Source organism: Oncorhynchus mykiss, chromosome 30, assembly GCF_013265735.2.
Source record: "Oncorhynchus mykiss isolate Arlee chromosome 30, USDA_OmykA_1.1, whole genome shotgun sequence".
Classification (NCBI taxonomy): Eukaryota; Metazoa; Chordata; class Actinopteri; order Salmoniformes; family Salmonidae; genus Oncorhynchus; species Oncorhynchus mykiss.
Window position 1 is genome coordinate 1,130,926 of NC_050570.1, and position 21,346 is coordinate 1,152,271.

General features: G+C 43.5%; 1 protein-coding gene across 1 annotated transcript in view; it reads left to right on the top strand.

The window, feature by feature from the left end:
* Positions 1 to 5,319, top strand: part of man2c1 (mannosidase, alpha, class 2C, member 1) — a 60,291-nt gene extending 54,972 nt beyond the window's left edge. The window contains exons 24-26 of the mRNA XM_036968917.1: positions 4,283 to 4,431; positions 4,765 to 4,868; positions 5,038 to 5,319. Of these exons, the coding sequence (XP_036824812.1) occupies positions 4,283 to 4,431; positions 4,765 to 4,868; positions 5,038 to 5,152 (368 nt within the window). The 3' untranslated portion in view covers positions 5,153 to 5,319. The remainder of the gene's footprint in view (positions 1 to 4,282; positions 4,432 to 4,764; positions 4,869 to 5,037) is intronic.
* Positions 5,320 to 21,346: the final 16,027 nt, after the last annotated feature.

A 21,346-nucleotide genomic window follows, 5' to 3' on the forward strand; every position in this document is an offset into this window, starting at 1 on the left:
GGCAGTGGCTCGGGTGGTTGATGTCCTTGATGATCTTTATGGCCTTCCTGTGACATCGGGTGGTGTAGGTGTCCTGGAGGGCAGGTAGTTTGCCCCCGGTGATGCGTTGTGCAGACCTCACTACCCTCTGGAGAGCCTTCCGGTTGAGGGCGGAGCAGTTGCCGTACCAGGCGGTGATACAGCCCGACAGGATGCTCTCGATTGTGCATCTGTAGAAGTTTGTGAGTGCTTTTGGTGACAAGCCAAATTTCTTCAGCCTCCTGTGGTTGAAGAGGCGCTGCTGCGCCTTCTTCACAATGCTGTCTGTGTGAGTGGACAAATTCAGTTTGTCTGTGATGTGTATGCCGAGGAACTTAAAACTTGCTACCCTCTCGACTACTGTTCCATCGATGTGGACAGGGGGGTGTTCCCTCTGCTGTTTCCTGAAGTCCACAATCATCTCCTTAGTTTTGTTGAAATGGAAAGACAAATGAAATGGAAAGACAAGTGAAATGGAAAGACAAGTGAAATGGAAAGACAAATGAAATGGAAAGACAAGTGAAATGGAAAGACAAGTGAAATGGAAAGACAAGTGAAATGGAAAGACAAGTGAAATGGAAAGACAAGTGCAATGGAAAGACAAGTGCAATGGAAAGACAAGTGAAATGGAAAGACAAGTGAAATGGAAAGACAAATGAAATGGAAAGACAAGTGAAATGGAAAGACAAGTGAAATGGAAAGACAAATGAAATGGAAAGGCAAGTGAAATGGAAAGACAAGTGAAATGGAAAGACAAGTGAAATGGAAAGACAAGTGAAATGGAAAGACAAATGAAATGGAAAGACAAATGCAAAGACAAATGAAATGGAAAGACAAATGAAATGGAAAGACAAATGAAATGGAAAGACAAATGAAATGGAAAGACAAATGCAAAGACAAATGAAATGGAAAGACAAATGAAATGGAAAGACCAGTGAAATGGAAAGACAAATGAAATGGAAAGACAAATGAAATGGAAAGACAAGTGAAATGGAAAGACAAATGAAATGGAAAGACAAGTGAAATGGAAAGACAAATGAAATGGAAAGACAAATGGAAAGACAAGTGAAATGGAAAGACAAGTGAAATGGAAAGACAAATGAAATGGAAAGACAAATGGAAAGACAAGTAAAATGGAAAGACAAATGAAATGGAAAGACAAGTGAAATGGAAAGACAAATGAAATGGAAAGACAAATGAAATGGAAAGACAAGTGAAATGGAAAGACAAATGAAATGGAAAGACAAATGAAATGGAAAGACAAATGGAAAGACAAGTGAAATGGAAAGACAAATGAAATGGAAAGACAAATGGAAAGACAAATGAAATGGAAAGACAAGTGAAATGGAAAGACAAGTGAAATGGAAAAACAAATGGAAAGACAAGTGAAATGGAAAGACAAGTGAAATGGAAAGACAAGTGAAATGGAAAGACAAATGAAATGGAAAGACAAATGGAAAGACAAATGAAATGGAAAGACAAGTGAAATGGAAAGACAAATGAAATGGAAAGACAAATTAAATGGAAAGACAAATTAAATGGAAAGACAAATGGAAAGACAAATGAAATGGAAAGACAAATGGAAAGACAAATGAAATGGAAAGACAAATGAAATGGAAAGACAAATGGAAAGACAAATGAAATGGAAAGACAAGTGAAATGGAAAGACAAATGAAATGGAAAGACAAATGAAATGGAAAGACAAATGAAATGGAAAGACAAATGGAAAGACAAATGAAATGGAAAGACAAGTGAAATGGAAAGACAAGTGAAATGGAAAAACAAATGGAAAGACAAGTGAAATGGAAAGACAAGTGAAATGGAAAGACAAGTGAAATGGAAAGACAAATGAAATGGAAAGACAAATGGAAAGACAAATGAAATGGAAAGACAAATGCAAAGACAAATGAAATGGAAAGACAAATGAAATGGAAAGACAAATGAAATGGAAAGACAAATTAAATGGAAAGACAAATGGAAAGACAAATGAAATGGAAAGACAAATGGAAAGACAAATGAAATGGAAAGACAAATGAAATGGAAAGACAAATGAAATGGAAAGACAAGTGAAATGGAAAGACAAATGAAATGGAAAGACAAATGAAATGGAAAGACAAATGAAATGGAAAGACAAATGGAAAGACAAGTGAAATGGAAAGACAAGTGAAATGGAAAGACACGTGAAATGGAAAGACAAATGAAATGGAAAGACAAATTGAAAGACAAATGGAAAGACAAGTGAAATGGAAAGACAAGTGAAATGGAAAGACACGTGAAATGGAAAGACAAATGAAATGGAAAGACAAGTGAAATGGAAAGACAAGTGAAATGGAAAAACAAATGGAAAGACAAGTGAAATGGAAAGACAAGTGAAATGGAAAGACAAGTGAAATGGAAAGACAAATGAAATGGAAAGACAAATGGAAAGACAAATGAAATGGAAAGACAAATGCAAAGACAAATGAAATGGAAAGACAAATGAAATGGAAAGACAAATTAAATGGAAAGACAAATTAAATGGAAAGACAAATGGAAAGACAAATGAAATGGAAAGACAAATGGAAAGACACATGAAATGGAAAGACAAATGAAATGGAAAGACAAGTGAAATGGAAAGACAAATGAAATGGAAAGACAAATGAAATGGAAAGACAAATGAAATGGAAAGACAAATGAAATGGAAAGACAAATGAAATGGAAAGACAAATGAAATGGAAAGACAAGTGAAATGGAAAGACAAATGAAATGGAAAGACAAGTGAAATGGAAAGACAAATGAAATGGAAAGACAAATGAAATGGAAAGACAAGTGAAATGGAAAGACAAATGAAATGGAAAGACAAATGGAAAGACAAGTGAAATGGAAAGACAAGTGAAATGGAAAGACACGTGAAATGGAAAGACAAATGAAATGGAAAGACAAATTGAAAGACAAATGGAAAGACAAGTGAAATGGAAAGACAAGTGAAATGGAAAGACACGTGAAATGGAAAGACAAATGAAATGGAAAGACAAATTGAAAGACAAATGGAAAGACAAATGAAATGGAAAGACAAGTGAAATGGAAAGACAAATGAAATGGAAAGACAAATGAAATGGAAAGACAAGTGAAATGGAAAGACAAATGAAATGGAAAGACAAATTAAATGGAAAGACAAGTGAAATGGAAAGACAAGTGAAATGGAAAGACAAATGAAATGGAAAGACAAATGGAAAGACAAGTGAAATGGAAAGACAAGTGAAATGGAAAGACAAATGAAATGGAAAGACAAATGGAAAGACAAATGAAATGGAAAGACAAATGGAAAGACAAGTGAAATGGAAAGACAAGTGAAATGGAAAGACAAGTGAAATGGAAAGACACGTGAAATGGAAAGACAAATGAAATGGAAAGACAAATTGAAAGACAAATGGAAAGACAAGTGAAATGGAAAAGTATCAAAAGGTTGTATGCAAGCACACTTTTCCAGACCAGTCTGCACATTTTAAAGTTTGAATGGACGTTTCTAGCTCAAACAGTGTGAGACGAGAAGCGCGCAGAGTAATAATAGTAAGATTTTTGCAAGTCCCACCTCATAGGAAGTATGTCGAAGATTTAAAGTGGGGACTCTTGCTTCGCAAGCCTCTTGAATAAGTCAGAAATAATTCTTACAATATTTAAAATGTGGCTGTGTTGCAAACCACATAATAAACAATATGTCACACACTGAATAGGTGCAGTGTAATGTGTTGTTTTACAGGGTCAGTCATAGTAGTGTGATAGGTGTTGTTTTACAGGGTCAGCCATAGTAGTGTGATAGGTGTTGTTTTACAGGGTCAGTCATAGTAGTATGATAGGTGTTGTTTTACAGGGTCAGTCATAGTAGTGTGATAGGTGTTGTTTTACAGGGTCAGTCATAGTAGTGTGATAGGTGTTGTTTTACAGGGTCAGTCATAGTAGTATGCTAGGTGTTGTTTTACAGGGTCAGTCATAATAGTATGATAGGTGTTGTTTTACAGGGTCAGTCATAGTAGTATGATAGGTGTTGTTTTACAGGATCAGTCATAGTAGTATGATAGGTGTTGTTTTACAGGATCAGTCATAGTAGTATGATAGGTGTTGTTTTACAGGGTCAGTCATATAGTACAGCACCCTGGAGCAAATTAGCATTAAGTGCCTTGCTCAAGGGCACAGACAGATTGTTCACCTTGTCGTCTTGGGTATTCAAACCAGCGACCTTTCGGTCACTGGCCTAACTCTCTAACCGCTACCTGCTGCCCTACAGGAACCTTCCAGGAAGCGTCAGTCATCCAGTGGGCCTACAACCTCAACAGCCCTCTGAGGCTGATCGACCACGCCCCCGGCTCACATACTGTAGCCTGGAGCGCCTTCTCTGTCAGCGCTGCAGCCGTCATCCTGGAGACCGTCAAGCAGGTGGGTATCCTGCCAGGAAATAACCCATTCTTCTTTTCCAACACTGCCTGTAAATAAATGATGTGCTGTGTCATAGTAGGTTGGGGTGAGGTTAGACAAGGGGCCATTTCCTGGGAGGGTACCAACTAGTGTCGATGCTGACTAGCTGACTGATTGGCTGATGATGACAGATGGGGCCTGCTTTACTGTAGTACTTGATGTTCAGCAACTTTTGGATTGAATTGCTTGTCTCATTGCTGATTGTTGTATTTCCTGACGGTTTCCATCTTGACATTTCCAATGTATTTGAATGCGAAATCAACTCCACTGGTCCTTTTTTTTCTCTCCCGACAGGCGGAGGACAGGAAGGATGGTCTGGTAGTACGGCTCTATGAGTCACATGGCAGTAGTGTCAGTGTGTACCTCACGACAGGCTTCCCCATCACAGAGGCTTGGCAGTGAGTTCTACAGTACCTTCAGTTAGGGTTGTGAAAGGGGCTTTAGACAGTTGTACTAAACCTCCCCTCTCCGTCAGTGAGGCGTCTTCATGTTTGTGTCTAACTAAGTCTCTACACCCTGCTGCTGTTTTCAACCACTGAACCCTCTTCTCATTCGTCCTCTCCTCAGCTGTGATCTACTGGAGCGAGTGGATTCCTCTCGCCCTGCACCAATCACAGCCTCCGGAATCTCTATCAGCTTCAGTCCCTTCCAGATTGTGTCCCTTCTACTGTACCTGAAGTAAAATGGTTTGGGGGCTGGTCTGAACGTAATTCTTCCCTGTAAATTACGTTCAGCTTATAAAGGCTTCATTATGCCTTCATAAGCACTGCATACATGGGTTATATAGCATCTATAACTGTATGTCATGCCTTATAAATGTTTCATAAATGTGCCATAACTGAAAATCAGCATTGTCAAATGTGTCATCGCTCACTGTGGAATATGATATATGCTTTATAAAGGGTGACATGTTGTCCTCTAAAGTGACGTTATGAGTGTGGAACGTCTCGTACACCAACGCATCAAGGTTAGGTTTAAATTCTCATTTTAAAGACATCCATTGTGGAAATGGGAACTTTTTAGCTATAATAACTTTTTTGACTGTCAGTAGTGATGCTGACAAATACGGTCACTCCCACTAAGATGAACTCTGATTGGTTGATCTTTACTCAGTAAGGTCACTCCCACTAAGATGAACTCTGAATGGTTGATCTTTACTCAGTAAGGTCACTCCCACTAAGATGAACTCTGATTGGTTGATCTTTACTCAGTAAGGTCACTCCCACTAAGATGAACTCTGATTGGTTGATCTTTACTCAGTAAGGTCACTCCCACTAAGATGAACTCTGATTGGTTGATCTTTACTCAGTAAGGTCACTCCCACTAAGATGAACTCTGATTGGTTGATCTTTACTCAGTAAGGTCACTCCCACTAAGATGAACTCTGATTGGTTGATATCCCAGGCTGATATATGTGCTGTGTGTTCAATAACCTGGAGACGACACCAACAAACACCTTGATGAAAGCCCCCAACTTAAAGAAACACTAACCTTGATGAAAGCCCTGAACCTACAGAAACACTAACCTTGATGAAAGCCCCCAACCTACAGAAACACCTTGATGAAAGCCCCCAACCTAAAGAAACACTAACCTTGATGAAAGCCCCCAACCTACAGAAACACCTTGATGAAAGCCCCCAACCTACAGAAACACTAACCTTGATGAAAGCCCCCAACCTAAAGAAACACTAACCTTGATGAAAGCCCCCAACCTACAGAAACACCTTGATGAAAGCCCCCAACCTAAAGAAACACTAACCTTGATGAAAGCCCCCAACCTACAGAAACACCTTGATGAAAGCCCCCAACCTACAGAAACACTAACCTTCATGAAAGCCCCCAACCTACAGAAACACTAACCTTCATGATAGCCCCTAACCTTGATGAAGCCCCTAACCTACAGAAACACTAACCTTGATGAAAGCCCCCAACCTACAGAAACACTAACCTTGATGAAAGCCCCCAACCTACAGAAACACCAACCTTGATGAAAGCCCCCACCTATAGAAACACTAACCTTGATGAAAGCCCCCCACCTACAGAAACACTAACCTTGATGAAAGCCCCTAACCTTGATGAAGCCCCTAACCTTGATGAAGCCCCTAACCTTGATGAAGCCCCTAACCTTGATGAAGCCCCGAACCTTGATGAAGCCCCGAACCTTGATGAAGCCCCGAACCTTGATGAAGCCCCGAACCTTGAAGCCCCTAACCTTGATGAAGCCCCTAACCTTGATGAAGCCCCTAACCTTGATGAAAGCCCCTAACCTTGATGAAAGCCCTCAGGTTGAACTACTCCAAATCATCTTGGTTGTGAGACACACACACACACACACACACACACACATAGGTCCTTCAAGCCATTTAAATACCCGTCACACCCTACAGTAACCTGTGGATCCTCAGAGAACCTTTATAAATCATCAGAACGTTAATAACCTTTTAATTGACACTTTATGTCGTGTCCTGTAATACTTAGTTTGGGGTGAGACACCTTCGGTCATTCATAAGATCTATAAAGACTGGCTGTGAATAGTGTAGCTTGTCCCCGAGCTGGGAGACGAATGGTTCTGGTCTCTCTTACATTGAACATTACACAGGGCTGTGAATAGTGTAGCTTGTCCCCGAGCTGGGAGACGAATGGTTCTGGTCTCTCTTACATTGAATATTACACAGGGCTGTGAATAGTGTAGCTTGTCCCCGAGCTGGGAGACAAATGGTTCTGGTCTCTCTTACATTGAACATTACAAAGGGCTGTGAATAGTGTAGCTGGTCCCTTACCTCTCTTATATAGAACATTACACAGGGCTGTGAATAGTGTAGCTGGTCCCTTACCTCTCTTATATAGAACATTACACAGGGCTGTGAATAGTGTAGCTGGTCCCTTACCTCTCTTATATAGAACATTACACAGGGCTGTGAATAGTGTAGCTGGTCCCTTACCTCTCTTATATAGAACATTACACAGGGCTGTGAATAGTGTAGCTGGTCCCTTACCTCTCTTATATAGAACACTACACAGGGCTGTGAATAGTGTAGCTGGTCCCTTACCTCTCTTATATAGAACATTACACAGGGCTGTGGATAGTGTAGCTGGTCCCTTACCTCTCTTATATAGAACATTACACAGGGCTGTGAATAGTGTAGCTGGTCCCTTACCTCTCTTATATAGAACATTACACAGGGCTGTGAATAGTGTAGCTGGTCCCTTACCTCTCTTATATAGAACATTACACAGGGCTGTGAATAGTGTAGCTGGTCCCTTACCTCTCTTATATAGAACATTACACAGGGCTGTGAATAGTGTAGCTGGTCCCTTACCTCTCTTATATAGAACATTACACAGGGCTGTGAATAGTGTAGCTGGTCCCTTACCTCTCTTATATAGAACACTACACAGGGCTGTGGATAGTGTAGCTGGTCCCTTACCTCTCTTATATAGAACATTACACAGGGCTGTGAATAGTGTAGCTGGTCCCTTACCTCTCTTATATAGAACACTACACAGGGCTGTGAATAGTGTAGCTGGTCCCTTACCTCTCTTATATAGAACATTACACAGGGCTGTGAATAGTGTAGCTGGTCCCTTACCTCTCTTATATAGAACATTACACAGGGCTGTGAATAGTGTAGCTGGTCCCTTACCTCTCTTATATAGAACATTACACAGGGCTGTGAATAGTGTAGCTGGTCCCTTACCTCTCTTATATAGAACATTACACAGGGCTGTGAATAGTGTAGCTGGCCCCTTACCTCTCTTATATAGAACATTACACAGGGCTGTGAATAGTGTAGCTGGTCCCTTACCTCTCTTATATAGAACATTACACAGGGCTGTGAATAGTGTAGCTGGTCCCTTACCTCTCTTATATAGAACATTACACAGAGCTGTGAATAGTGTAGCTGGTCCCTTACCTCTCTTATATAGAACATTACACAGGGCTGTGAATAGTGTAGCTGGTCCCTTACCTCTCTTATATAGAACATTACACAGGGCTGTGAATAGTGTAGCTGGTCCCTTACCTCTCTTATATAGAACACTACACAGGGCTGTGAATAGTGTAGCTGGTCCCTTACCTCTCTTATATAGAACATTACACAGGGCTGTGAATAGTGTAGCTGGTCCCTTACCTCTCTTATATAGAACATTACACAGGGCTGTGAATAGTGTAGATTGTCCCTGAGCTGGGAGACGAATGGTTCTGGTCTCTCTTACATTGAACATTACAAAGGGCTGTGAATAGTGTAGCTTGTCCCTGAGCTGGGAGATGAATGGTTCTTACCTCTCTTCCTGCTGGAGGCACTGCATGTTGGTTCCAACCGTAAAAGTAACAACAAAGAAAGTTAGCAGGTCTGTTAGGAAATGCCTTTGTTCCACCATCTGGATAAGGCCTGTGCTGCACCAGAAACTCTAAATGGGGAGATTGGAAACTCCTTTCAATTCATATGATTCTATTCCTCTTTCATTTACAAATCTCATGATGTGACTATGAGACGTGGCTGTATCTAGGTGGATGTGTATTTAACTGAGCCTGCTAGCTAGCAATTGTTGTGAAATGACAGACATTGGTTGAGGTAGCTACAGTATGTAATCTAACAACAAACTAATCTAAATGACAATAAAGGTGAAGTTGTTTATCGCGGTCCAGTGGAAGCACAAGTGGGCATTTGATTTGTAAACCTGTCACATGATCAGCGTCTTTTCAGCAACACTAAACAAGTACTCCCAAAGTCTAAACATTTACAATGATTCAAATTTGTTCATATTTCAGTGACATTTGTATTAACCTCTACAGGATCGATGACACACCCCCCCCCCCCCCCCCCCCCCCCCCCCCCCCTGCGACGATTGAGCTAACGTGATTAGCATGAGGTTGTAAGTAACAAGAACATTTCCCAGGACATAGACATATCTGATTTTGGCAGAAAGCTTAAATTCCTGTTAATCTAACTGCACTGTCCAATTTACAGTAGCTTTTACAGTGAATGAATACCATGCTATTGTTTGAGGAGAGTGGCACAATTATGAACTTTAAAATGTATTAATAAACCAGTTAGGCATATTTGGGGTGACTTGAAACAACATTTTGAACATAAATGCAATGGGTCATTGGATCAGTCTAAAACGTTGCACATACACTGCTGCCATCTAGTGGCCAAAATCTAAATTGCGCCTAATTCCTTAATCAAATATTGGCCTCTAGCGTTTCAAAGACTGGGGGGGGGGGGGAAGCATGATTTTTTTCTTTGTATTATCTTTTACCAGATCTAATGTGTTATTCTCTTACATTAATTTCACGTTTCCTTTCAAATGGTATCAAGAATATCCATATCCATACTTCAGGTCCTGAGCTACAGGCAGTTAGATTTGGGTTGTTATTTCAGGTCCTGAGCTACAGGCAGTTAGATTTGGGTTGTTATTTCAGGTCCTGAGCTACAAGCAGTTAGATTTGGGTCCTGAGCTACAGGCAGTTAGATTTGGGTTGTTATTTCAGGTCCTGAGCTTCAGGCAGTTAGATGTGGGTTGTTATTTCAGGTCCTGAGCTTCAGGCAGTTAGATTTGGGTCCTGAGCTACAGGCAGTTAGATTTGGGTTGTTATTTCAGGTCCTGAGCTTCAGGCAGTTAGATTTGGGTTGTTATTTCAGGTCCTGAGCTTCAGGCAGTTAGATTTGGGTTGTTATTTCAGGTCCTGAGCTTCAGGCAGTTAGATTTGGGTCCTGAGCTACAGGCAGTTAGAGAGAGAATAAAGTAGACGGCACGGGTAAAGATTTTGATTTATGACCCTGTGTCCATGATGACGTGTACATGTCCAAATATGGGCCTCCGGCCAGGCCATCCTGTTCCTGTGGTCACGTGTTAGACGGTGTGTTATTTTATATCTATATTGCATCCTTTGAAGTAGTCATGCTGATTGATGTCTAGTGGGAGGGTTCTGTGTTTGAACTTTTGAAAGAGTATGGCCCCCCACCCCACGTTTTATTGTCCTTATGGTTGCTATCTATAAAGCAGGAATGTGTGTGTGTGTGTGTGTGTGTGTGTGTGTGTGTGTGTGTGTGTGTGTGTGTGTGTGTTAGAAACAAGGTCCCTTGGCATTGTGTCCCTTTCAAGCTTTCAACAACAGTTAAACAGCAATCTAAATAATGTTTCTCAGCCTAGTTCCCTATTTAGTTCTCTTTATATGTTCATGCACAGAGCTTCCAGATGGCTCCAGCCTAAGGATTTTCAGTGCATGTACACCTGGGGAGATTAGAACCCCAAAGAAGAGATCCTAAAGGTCATTTCAGATTCAGGTTTATCATGACAGCCTCTTTATGAAAGGCCTTTACTTATGGCTAAACAGCTTCTATACAGCTTATGAATTAATGCTGTGGGATAAATTAGGTGTTTCTAGGAGGGCTTAAACAAATCTACAGTGAAACAAACATGTACACTTTACACACATATTTATTGACATTTAAAAAGACCACAGTAACAGGACAGAATTTGTGCAAATGCGACGAAATCTGCTAGTGGATATTAAATGTACAACAGTAGTATTCTGTAACAAGCAATACGTGTTAAACATGTGGCACAGGCAATCATGACAGCCTCTTTATGAAAGGCCTTTAACTATGGCTAAACAGTTTTCTACACATCTTATTAATTAATGCTGTGGGCATACCCAGGATTTACATGCAGGACGGTTGATCTACACATGGAGGGAAAACTTACGGAGTTATGATGGAGCGGGCAAGCGTCTTTGCGATGGTGAATTGGAAACGGATAATGGTCAGGGCTAACCGGACCCTTTATCTGTAAGAAATAGTCAACATTTTGAATTATAACATGTATTAAAATGTATGTACTAAATATTTTGAATTAAATCACTGGTTTTAAAAATGTATCTAACGATTTAACGATAGGGGAAGAGGTAATTTCATATTTCGGTTTAGGGGAAGAGGTAATTTCATATTTCGGTTTAGGGGAAGAGGTAATTTCATATTTCGGTTTAGGGGGTTATTAACTTTATGGAAAACAATTTTCACACTATGTGGATTATAAACATGTACAGTGCCTTGCGAAAGTATTCGGCCCCCTTGAACTTTGCGACCTTTTGCCACATTTCAGGCTTCAAACATTAAGATATAAAACTGTATTTTTTTTGTGAAGAATCAACAACAAGTGGGACACAATCATGAAGTGGAACGACATTTATTGGATATTTCAAACTTTTTTAACAAATCAAAAAACTGAAAAATTGGACGTGCAAAATTATTCAGCCCCTTTACTTTCAGTGCAGCAAACTCTCTCCAGAAGTTCAGTGAGGATCTCTGAAGGATCCAATGTTGACCTAAATGACTAATGATGATAAATACAATCCACCTGTGTGTAATCAAGTCTCCGTATAAATGCACCTGCACTGTGATAGTCTCAGGGGTCCGTTAAAAGCGCAGAGAGCATCATGAAGAACAAGGAACACACCAGGCAGGTCCGAGATACTGTTGTGAAGAAGTTTAAAGCCGGATTTGGATACAAAAAGATTTCCCAAGCTTTAAACATCCCAAGGAGCACTGTGCAAGCGATAATATTGAAATTGAAGGAGTATCAGACCACTGCAAATCTACCAAGACCTGGCCGTCCCTCTAAACTTTCAGCTCATACAAGGGGAAGACTGATCAGAGATGCAGCCAAGAGGCCCATGATCACTCTGGATGAACTGCAGAGATCTACAGCTGAGGTGGGAGACTCTGTCCATAGGACAACAATCAGTCGTATATTGCACAAATCTGGCCTTTATGGAAGAGTGGCAAGAAGAAAGCCATTTCTTAAAGATATCCATAAAAAGTGTTGTTTAAAGTTTGCCACAAGCCACCTGGGAGACACACCAAACATGTGGAAGAAGGTGCTCTGGTCAGATGAAACCAAAATTGAACTTTTTGGCAACAATGCAAAACGTTATGTTTGGCGTAAAAGCAACACAGCTCATCACCCTGAACACACCATCCCCACTGTCAAACATGGTGGTGGCAGCATCATGGTTTGGGCCTGCTTTTCTTCAGCAGGGACAGGGAAAATGGTTAAAATTGATGGGAAGATGGATGGAGCCAAATACAGGACCATTCTGGAAGAAAACCTGATGGAGTCTGCAAAAGACCTGAGACTGGGACGGAGATTTGTCTTCCAACAAGACAATGATCCAAAACATAAAGCAAAATCTACAATGGAATGGTTCAAAAATAAACATATCCATGTGTTAGAATGACCAAGTCAAAGTCCAGACCTGAATCCAATCGAGAATCTGTGGAAAGAACTGAAAACTGCTGTTCACAAATGCTCTCCATCCAACCTCACTGAGCTCGAGCTGTTTTGCAAGGAGGAATGGGAAAAAATTTCAGTCTCTCGATGTGCAAAACTGATAGAGACATACCCAAGCGACTTACAGCTGTAATCGCAGCAAAAGGTGGCGCTACAAAGTATTAACTTAAGGGGGCTGAATAATTTTGCACACCCAATTTTTCAGTTTTTGATTTGTTAAAAAAGTTTGAAATATCCAATAAATGTCGTTCCACTTCATGATTGTGTCCCACTTGTTGTTGATTCTTCACAAAAAAATACAGTTTTATATCTTTATGTTTGAAGCCTGAAATGTGGCAAAAGGTCGCAAAGTTCAAGGGGGCCGAATACTTTCGCAAGGCACTGTACATGCATAGAGAGCCAACACATCAAGATCTAACAGGGATGAGTGGGGATTCATAGTACAACAGGAGGCTTCTGTAACCTGCAATACGTGTTAAATATGTTTTGCATACATCCACGACTGAATGGTTTCACAAACTCCCTTTAAAGGTTTTGTCAGAAAGTTGTAACAGGCCTCATTCAACAGTCTAGAGATGAACCTGGAGACACCAAAACATCACCGTTTAGAGCAGCTTGGAGATTATTACCCATGTAAGGGGGGAGCAAAGAGCGGATTTACCCAACTCTGTACAAACCCCGACACGGGGTATGATAACTCTGACCCGTACGTCTTATGGTTATTAGAGATGTTTACAACTGAGGGAGTTGACAGTAGGTCAATGAGATGTATAAAGGCAAATTGACATAACGGACCTCAAAGACCAACAGCCTACTTTATAATATAGAATGCAGGGGTGTGTACTGAACATGTACCCATTATAAAACAAAATGGTCTACGGTCAAATGCATCTATAGTTTTGTAATGAAGTGGTCGCTGCATTCATTTAGATTATTTCAACATAGTCTTCGTCAGTCCACAGAATGGAACACCTATCAATTAACCATGATAACGGGACTTACCCATGATATACACTCTTAGTTCAAATATTTATGGACCTTAAATTATTATGGAATACACAATATCTCACCCTTAAACGATAGGGGTCTTTTCTCTCACGCCAGGGTCGCAGAGAAATGTAATGTCTGGAAAAAACATGTATTATTTTATAGTCTTCCTACAATGGTATGTTCTAAACATTGTAGGCCTCCAACTGCAGGCCTCCAATGTTTTTACATAAAACACTAATGATGCATGTTTAAATATTAGTACAATTTGGTAATTTAATTCTAACATGTCTTTAAAAAGTTTGTACTAAATATTTTGGAATTAAATCAATGGTTTTAAAACAGTATCTCACCCTTTAACCTCTAGCGTCGAGCAATCCCGTATCCGGGAGCGTAATTATAGCCTCAAGCTCATTACCATAACGCAACGTTTCCTATTCATGAAAATCGCAAATGAAATGAAATAAATATATTCAAACACAAGCTTAGCCTTTTGTTAACAACACTGTCATCTCAGATTTTCTAAATATGCTTTTCAACCAAAGCTACACAAGCATTTGTGTAAGAGTATTGATAGCCTAGCATAGCATTAAGCCTAGCATTCAACAGGCAACATTTTCACAAAAACAAGAAAAGCATTCAAATAAAATCATTTACCTTTGAAGAACTTCGGATGTTTTCAATGACGAGACTCTTAGTTAGATAGCAAATGTTCATTTTTTCCAAAAATATTATTTGTGTAGACGAAATAGCTCCGTTTTGTTCATCACGTTTGGCTAAGAAAAACACCGGAAAATGCAGTCACTTACAACGCCAAACTTTTTTCAAAATTAGCTCCATAATATCGACAGAAACATGGCAAACGTTGTTTAGAATCAAGCCTCAAGGTGTTTTTCACATATCTATTCGATAATCTATCAGTGGTGGCAGTTGGCTTCTCATCAGAAGCAAACGGAAAAATACTGCAGCTGGAGATTACGCAATAATTGCAACGGAGGACACCAAGCGACCACCTGGTAGATGTAGTCTCTTATGGTCAATCTTCCAATGATATGCCTACAAATACGTCACAATGCTGTAGACACCTTGGGGAAAACGTGGAAAACGTAAGCTGACTCCTAGCTCCTTCACAGCCATATAAGGAGTCATTGCCATGAGGCGGTTTCAAAAAATGCGGCACTTCCTGATTGGATTTTTATCTGGGTTTCGCCTGTAACATCAGTTCTGTGGCACTCACAGACAATATCTTTGCAGTTTAGGAAACGTCAGAGTGTTTTCTTTCCAAAGCTGTCAATTATATGCATAGTCAAGCATCTTTTCGTGACAAAATATCTTGTTTAAAACGGGAACGTTTTTCATCCAAAAATTAAAAGAGCGCCCCCTATATTTTATATTAAATCAATGGTTTTAAAACAGTATCTCACCCTTTAACGATAGGAAAATGTCCTTTCCATCCATAACCCCGGTCTGTCGCGAACAACAACAACAAAAAAAGACACGGAAAATCAGGGTGCGTGCGTGACGGAGCAGCAGGAGTGTGAGTGTGACGGAGCAGCAGGAGTGTGAGTGTGACGGAGCAGCAGGAGTGTGTGTGTGACGGAGCAGCAGGAGTGTGTGTGTGACGGAGCAGCAGGAGTGTGAGTGTGACGGAGCAGCAGGAGTGTGAGTGTGACGGAGCAGCAGGAGTGTGTGTGTGACGGAGCAGCAGGAGTGTGTGTGTGACGGAGCAGCAGGAGTGTGTGTGTGACGGAGCAGCAGGAGTGTGAGTGTGACGGAGCAGCAGGAGTGTGTGTGTGACGGAGCAGCAGGAGTGTGAGTGTGACGGAGCAGCAGGAGTGTGTGTGTGACGGAGCAGCAGGAGTGTGTGTGTGACGGAGCAGCAGGAGTGTGAGTGTGACGGAGCAGCAGGAGTGTGAGTGTGACGGAGCAGCAGGAGTGTGAGTGTGACGGAGCAGCAGGAGTGTGAGTGTGACGGAGCAGCAGGAGTGTGAGTGTGACGGAGCAGCAGGATTGTGTGTGTGACGGAGCAGCAGGAGTGTGTGTGTGACGGAGCAGCAGGAGTGTGTGTGTGACGGAGCAGCAGGAGTGTGAGTGTGACGGAGCAGCAGGAGTGTGCGTGTGACGGAGCAGCAGGAGTGTGCGTGTGACGGAGCAGCAGGAGCGTGAGTGTGACGGAGCAGCAGGAGTGTGAGTGTGACGGAGCAGCAGGAGTGTGAGTGCGTTTCAAAAACAAAAGGGTGTGTGTTCAACAGGGGCCCAGGCATGTAGCCCCATTCTATCTGTAGAGAATCGTTTGAAACCAAGGTGTGCACTATCATGCATACGGCATGTCCAGATATCTGCCGACCCCCCCGGGGTTAAACATTGATATTTCTAATCAGTGCCTGGTGCCCCCCACCCCAGGGTTAAACATTGATATCTCTAATCACCGCCTGGTGCCCCCCACCCCGGGGTTAAACATTGATACCTCTAATCAGTGCCCGGTGCCCCCCACCCCAGGGTTAAACATTGATATCTCTAATCAGCGCCCGGTGCCCCCCACCCCGGGGTTAAACATTGATATCTCTAATCACCGCCTGGTGCCCCCCACCCCGGGGTTAAACATTGATATCTCTAATCAGCGCCCGGTGCCCCCACCCCAGGGTTAAACATTGATATCTCTAATCAGCGCCCGGTGCCCCCCACCCCAGGGTTAAACATTGATATCTCTAATCAGTGCCCGGTGCCCCCCACCCCAGGGTTAAACATTGATATCTCTAATCAGTGCCCGGTGCCCCCACCCCAGGGTTAAACATTGATATCTCTAATCACCGCCTGGTGCCCCCCACCCCGGGGTTAAACATTGAAATCTCTAATCAGCGCCCGGTGCCCCCACCCCAGGGTTAAACATTGATATCTCTAATCAGCGCCCGGTGCCGACCCCCCCGGGGTTAAACATTGATATCTCTAATCAGTGCCTGGTGCCCCCCACCCCGGGGTTAAACATTGATATCTCTAATCACCGCCTGGTGCCCCCCACCCCGGGGTTAAACATTGATATCTCTAATCACCGCCTGGTGCCCCCCACCCCGGGGTTAAACATTGATATCTCTATTCAGCGCCCGGTGCCCCCCACCCCGGGGTTAAACATTGATATCTCTAATCAGCGCCCGGTGCCCCCCACCCCGGGGTTAAACATTGATATCTCTAATCAGTGCCCGGTGCCCCCCACCCCGGGGTTAAACATTGATATCTCTAATCAGCGCCCGGTGCCCCCCACCCCAGGGTTAAACATTGATATCTCTAATCAGCGCCCGGTGCCCCCACCCCAGGGTTAAACATTGACATCTCTAATCAGCGCCCAGTGCCCCCACCCCAGGGTTAAACATTGACATCTCTAATCAGCGCCCAGTGCCCCCCACCCCAGGGTTAAACATTGATATCTCTAATCAGCGCCCGGTGCCCCCACCCCAGGGTTAAACATTGATATCTCTAATCAGCGCCCGGTGCCCCCACCCCAGGGTTAAACATTGACATCTCTAATCAGCGCCCAGTGCCCCCCACCCCAGGGTTAAACATTGATATCTCTAATCAGCGCCTGGTGTCCCCACCCCAGGGTTAAACATTGATATCTCTAATCAGCGCCCGGTGCCCCCACCCCAGGGTTAAACATTGACATCTCTAATCAGCGCCCAGTGCCCCCCACCCCAGGGTTAAACATTGATATCTCTAATCAGCGCCTGGTGTCCCCACCCCAGGGTTAAACATTGACATCTCTAATCAGCGCCCAGTGCCCCCCACCCCAGGGTTAAACATTGATATCTCTAATCAGCGCCTGGTGTCCCCACCCCAGGGTTAAACATTGACATCTCTAATCAGCGCCCAGTGCCCCCCACCCCAGGGTTAAACATTGATATCTCTAATCAGCGCCTGGTGTCCCCACCCCAGGGTTAAACATTGATATCTCTAATCAGCGCCCGGTGCCCCCACCCCAGGGTTAAACATTGATATCTCTAATCAGCACCCGGTGCCCCCACCCCGGGGTTAAACATTGATATCTCTAATCAGCGCCCGGTGCCCCCACCCCAGGGTTAAACATTGATATCTCTAATCACCGCCTGGTGCCCCCCACCCCGGGGTTAAACATTGATATCTCTAATCAGCGCCCAGTGCCCCCCACCCCAGGGTTAAACATTGACATCTCTAATCAGCGCCCAGTGCCCCCCACCCCAGGGTTAAACATTGACATCTCTAATCAGCGCCCAGTGCCCCCCACCCCGGGGTTAAACATTGATATCTCTAATCAGCGCCCAGTGCCCCCCACCCCAGGGTTAAACATTGACATCTCTAATCAGTGCCTGGTGCCCCCCACCCCAGGGTTAAACATTGATATCTCTAATCAGTGCCTGGTGCCCCCACCCCAGGGTTAAACATTGATATCTCTAATCAGCGCCCAGTGCCCCCCACCCCGGGGTTAAACATTGACATCTCTAATCAGCGCCCGGTGCCCCCCACCCCGGGGTTAAACATTGACATCTCTAATCAGCGCCCAGTGCCCCCCACCCCGGGGTTAAACATTGATATCTCTAATCAGCGCCCAGTGCCCCCCACCCCAGGTTGTAGACAGAATGTCTGGACATCCCCTCCTGTTGTTTGAATTCACTGCCTTTGTTCTCTAAACCAAATATACAGGGTGTTGCATACATGATATACTTTTTCATTGTACAAGCACCAAGCCTCCAAGGGGCTGACAACCGTATTCCTAATGAGAAATATAGTCTAATGAAACAAAGGTCTGCGTAATGAAAGACATGAAAACTGTATCCAACAATGTATTTCCATCTGTTTTAAACGTGGATATTGTCAGTAAGGTCACTGAGACTAACAATAGACAATAGTTATTGTGGGAGGTTTAGGGTTAAAATATATGGGAACGATCAGGAATGTTAGAGATTTGGTCACTGGGGCGATTTTAAAAGAGGGAGATTAGAACCACAAAGTAATAGGGGGGTAAGAGATCCTAAAGGTCATTTCATATTTCGGTTTAGGGGTTATTAACTTTATGGGAAACAATATTCACACTATGTGGATTATAAACATGTACATACATAGAGAGCCAGTTCTTGAATCCATACATTTTCAGCCCTGTAGCCCTTCTTGGGGTGATTCTGCGCAATGCACTTGGGCCACAGTTGTGCGTTGGTTGTTGGGGCATGGAATGTGTAGCAGGTGGGTTGAGGTTCTTTTAAATTCTCTGTTCTTGGAGTGTTTGGAAAACCTTTCATACAAAAAGGCAGAATACTGTCTGTTTCATCGGTTCCTCCGATGTCGGTCAGAGTCCCTAATGCATCCAAGTCACCCGTTGTGTCAGTTGTCCATCATACCTAAAAAAAAAGAATAGTTGTCCCCCCCTGTTTAAAACACAAATAACTCGTGTTTAATATTACAATAATATCACGATAATATTCAAAACAAAACTTAAAATATATTTTTCACTTACTCACTTCCAGAAATGTCCATTAGGAGGGCTTCACAGACTACTACTCTGTCCTGGGACTGCTGCCTGGTGTCTTACGAATTCGTTCAGAGTGCACACTTAGATTAGAGGGCTTCACAGACTACTACTCTGTCCTGGGACTGCTGCCTGGTGTCTTACGAAGTCGTTCAGAGTGCACACTTTTCGTTTTTTAATATATAAACATTCTTGGGTATGTGATTATTTTAATTTACGCCGAAAATGGTGTGATCGTGAAGGGCTACGTAAAGGACAGGGCGCAGTTTGCTTCTGAGAATCTACGTCTAACAGTCGCTTCCCAATCACTTATGTCCAGTAGCCTTCAGAAATATCCATTAGGAGGAATTCACTTATTCGCATCTCTTTTTTAATCTGTCCTGGCAGCTAAATATTCGGGCCTGTGGGTTTGCGCTAAAGCTGTGGTAACATAGTGTTAAAGTACTAGACTAGACCCACTAGACTCGCTCTGCGTTCGTGTCCCTAACTAGCGAAAGTACAGACAGTTTACAGGGGCTTTTCCTTATTTTTTTTCGGGAGATATCATGTATGCAACACCCTGTATATTTGGTTTAGAGAACAAAGGCAGTGAATTCAAACAACAGGAGGGGATGTCGAGACATTCTGTCTACAACCTGGGGTGGGGGGCACTGGGCGCTGATTAGAGATATCAATGTTTAACCCCGGGGGGGTCGGCAGATATCTGGACATGTCGTATGCATGATAGTGCACACCTTGGTTTCAAACGATTCTCTACAGATAGAATGGGGCTACATGCCTGGGCCCCTGTTGAACACACACCCTTTTGTTTTTGAAACGCACTCACACTCCTGCTGCTCCGTCACACTCACACTCCTGCTGCTCCGTCACACACACACTCCTGCTGCTCCGTCACACTCACACTCCTGCTGCTCCGTCACACACACACTCCTGCTGCTCCGTCACACTCACACTCCTGCTGCTCCGTCACACTCACACTCCTGCTGCTCCGTCACACACACAATCCTGCTGCTCCGTCACACACACACTCCTGCTGCTCTGTCACACACACACTCCTGCTGCTCCGTCACACACACACTCCTGCTGCTCTGTCACACACACACTCCTGCTGCTCTGTCACACACACACTCCTGCTGCTCCGTCACACACACAATCCTGCTGCTCCGTCACACACACACTCCTGCTGCTCTGTCACACACACACTCCTGCTGCTCCGTCACACACACAATCCTGCTGCTCCGTCACACACACACTCCTGCTGCTCTGTCACACACACACTCCTGCTGCTCCGTCACACACACACTCCTGCTGCTCCGTCACACTCACACTCCTGCTGCTCCGTCACACGCACACTCCTGCTGCTCTGTCACACACACACTCCTGCTGCTCCGTCACACTCACACTCCTGCTGCTCCGTCACGCACACACTCCTGCTGCTCCGTCACACTCACACTCCTGCTGCTCCGTCACGCACACACTCCTGCTGCTCCGTCACACTCACACTCCTGCTGCTCCGTCACACACACACTCCTGCTGCTCCGTCACACTCACACTCCTGCTGCTCCGTCACGCACACACTCCTGCTGCTCCGTCACACTCACACTCCTGCTGCTCCGTCACACGCACACTCCTGCTGCTCCGTCACGCACACACTCCTGCTGCTCCGTCACACTCACACTCCTGCTGCTCCGTCACACACACACTCCTGCTGCTCCGTCACACTCACACTCCTGCTGCTCCGTCACACTCACACTCCTGCTGCTCCGTCACACTCACACTCCTGCTGCTCCGTCACACACACACTCCTGCTGCTCCGTCACACACACACTCCTGCTGCTCCGTCACACACACACTCCTGCTGCTCCGTCACACTCACACTCCTGCTGCTCCGTCACACTCACGCACGCACCCTGATTTTCCGTGTCTTTTTGTTGTTGTTGTCGCGACAGACCGGGGTTATGGATGGAAAGGACATTTTCCTATCGTTAAAGGGTGAGATACTGTTTTAAAACCATTGATTTAATATAAAGGGTGAGATACTGTTTTAAAACCACTGATTTAATATAAAGGGTGAGATACTGTTTTAAAACCATTGATTTAATA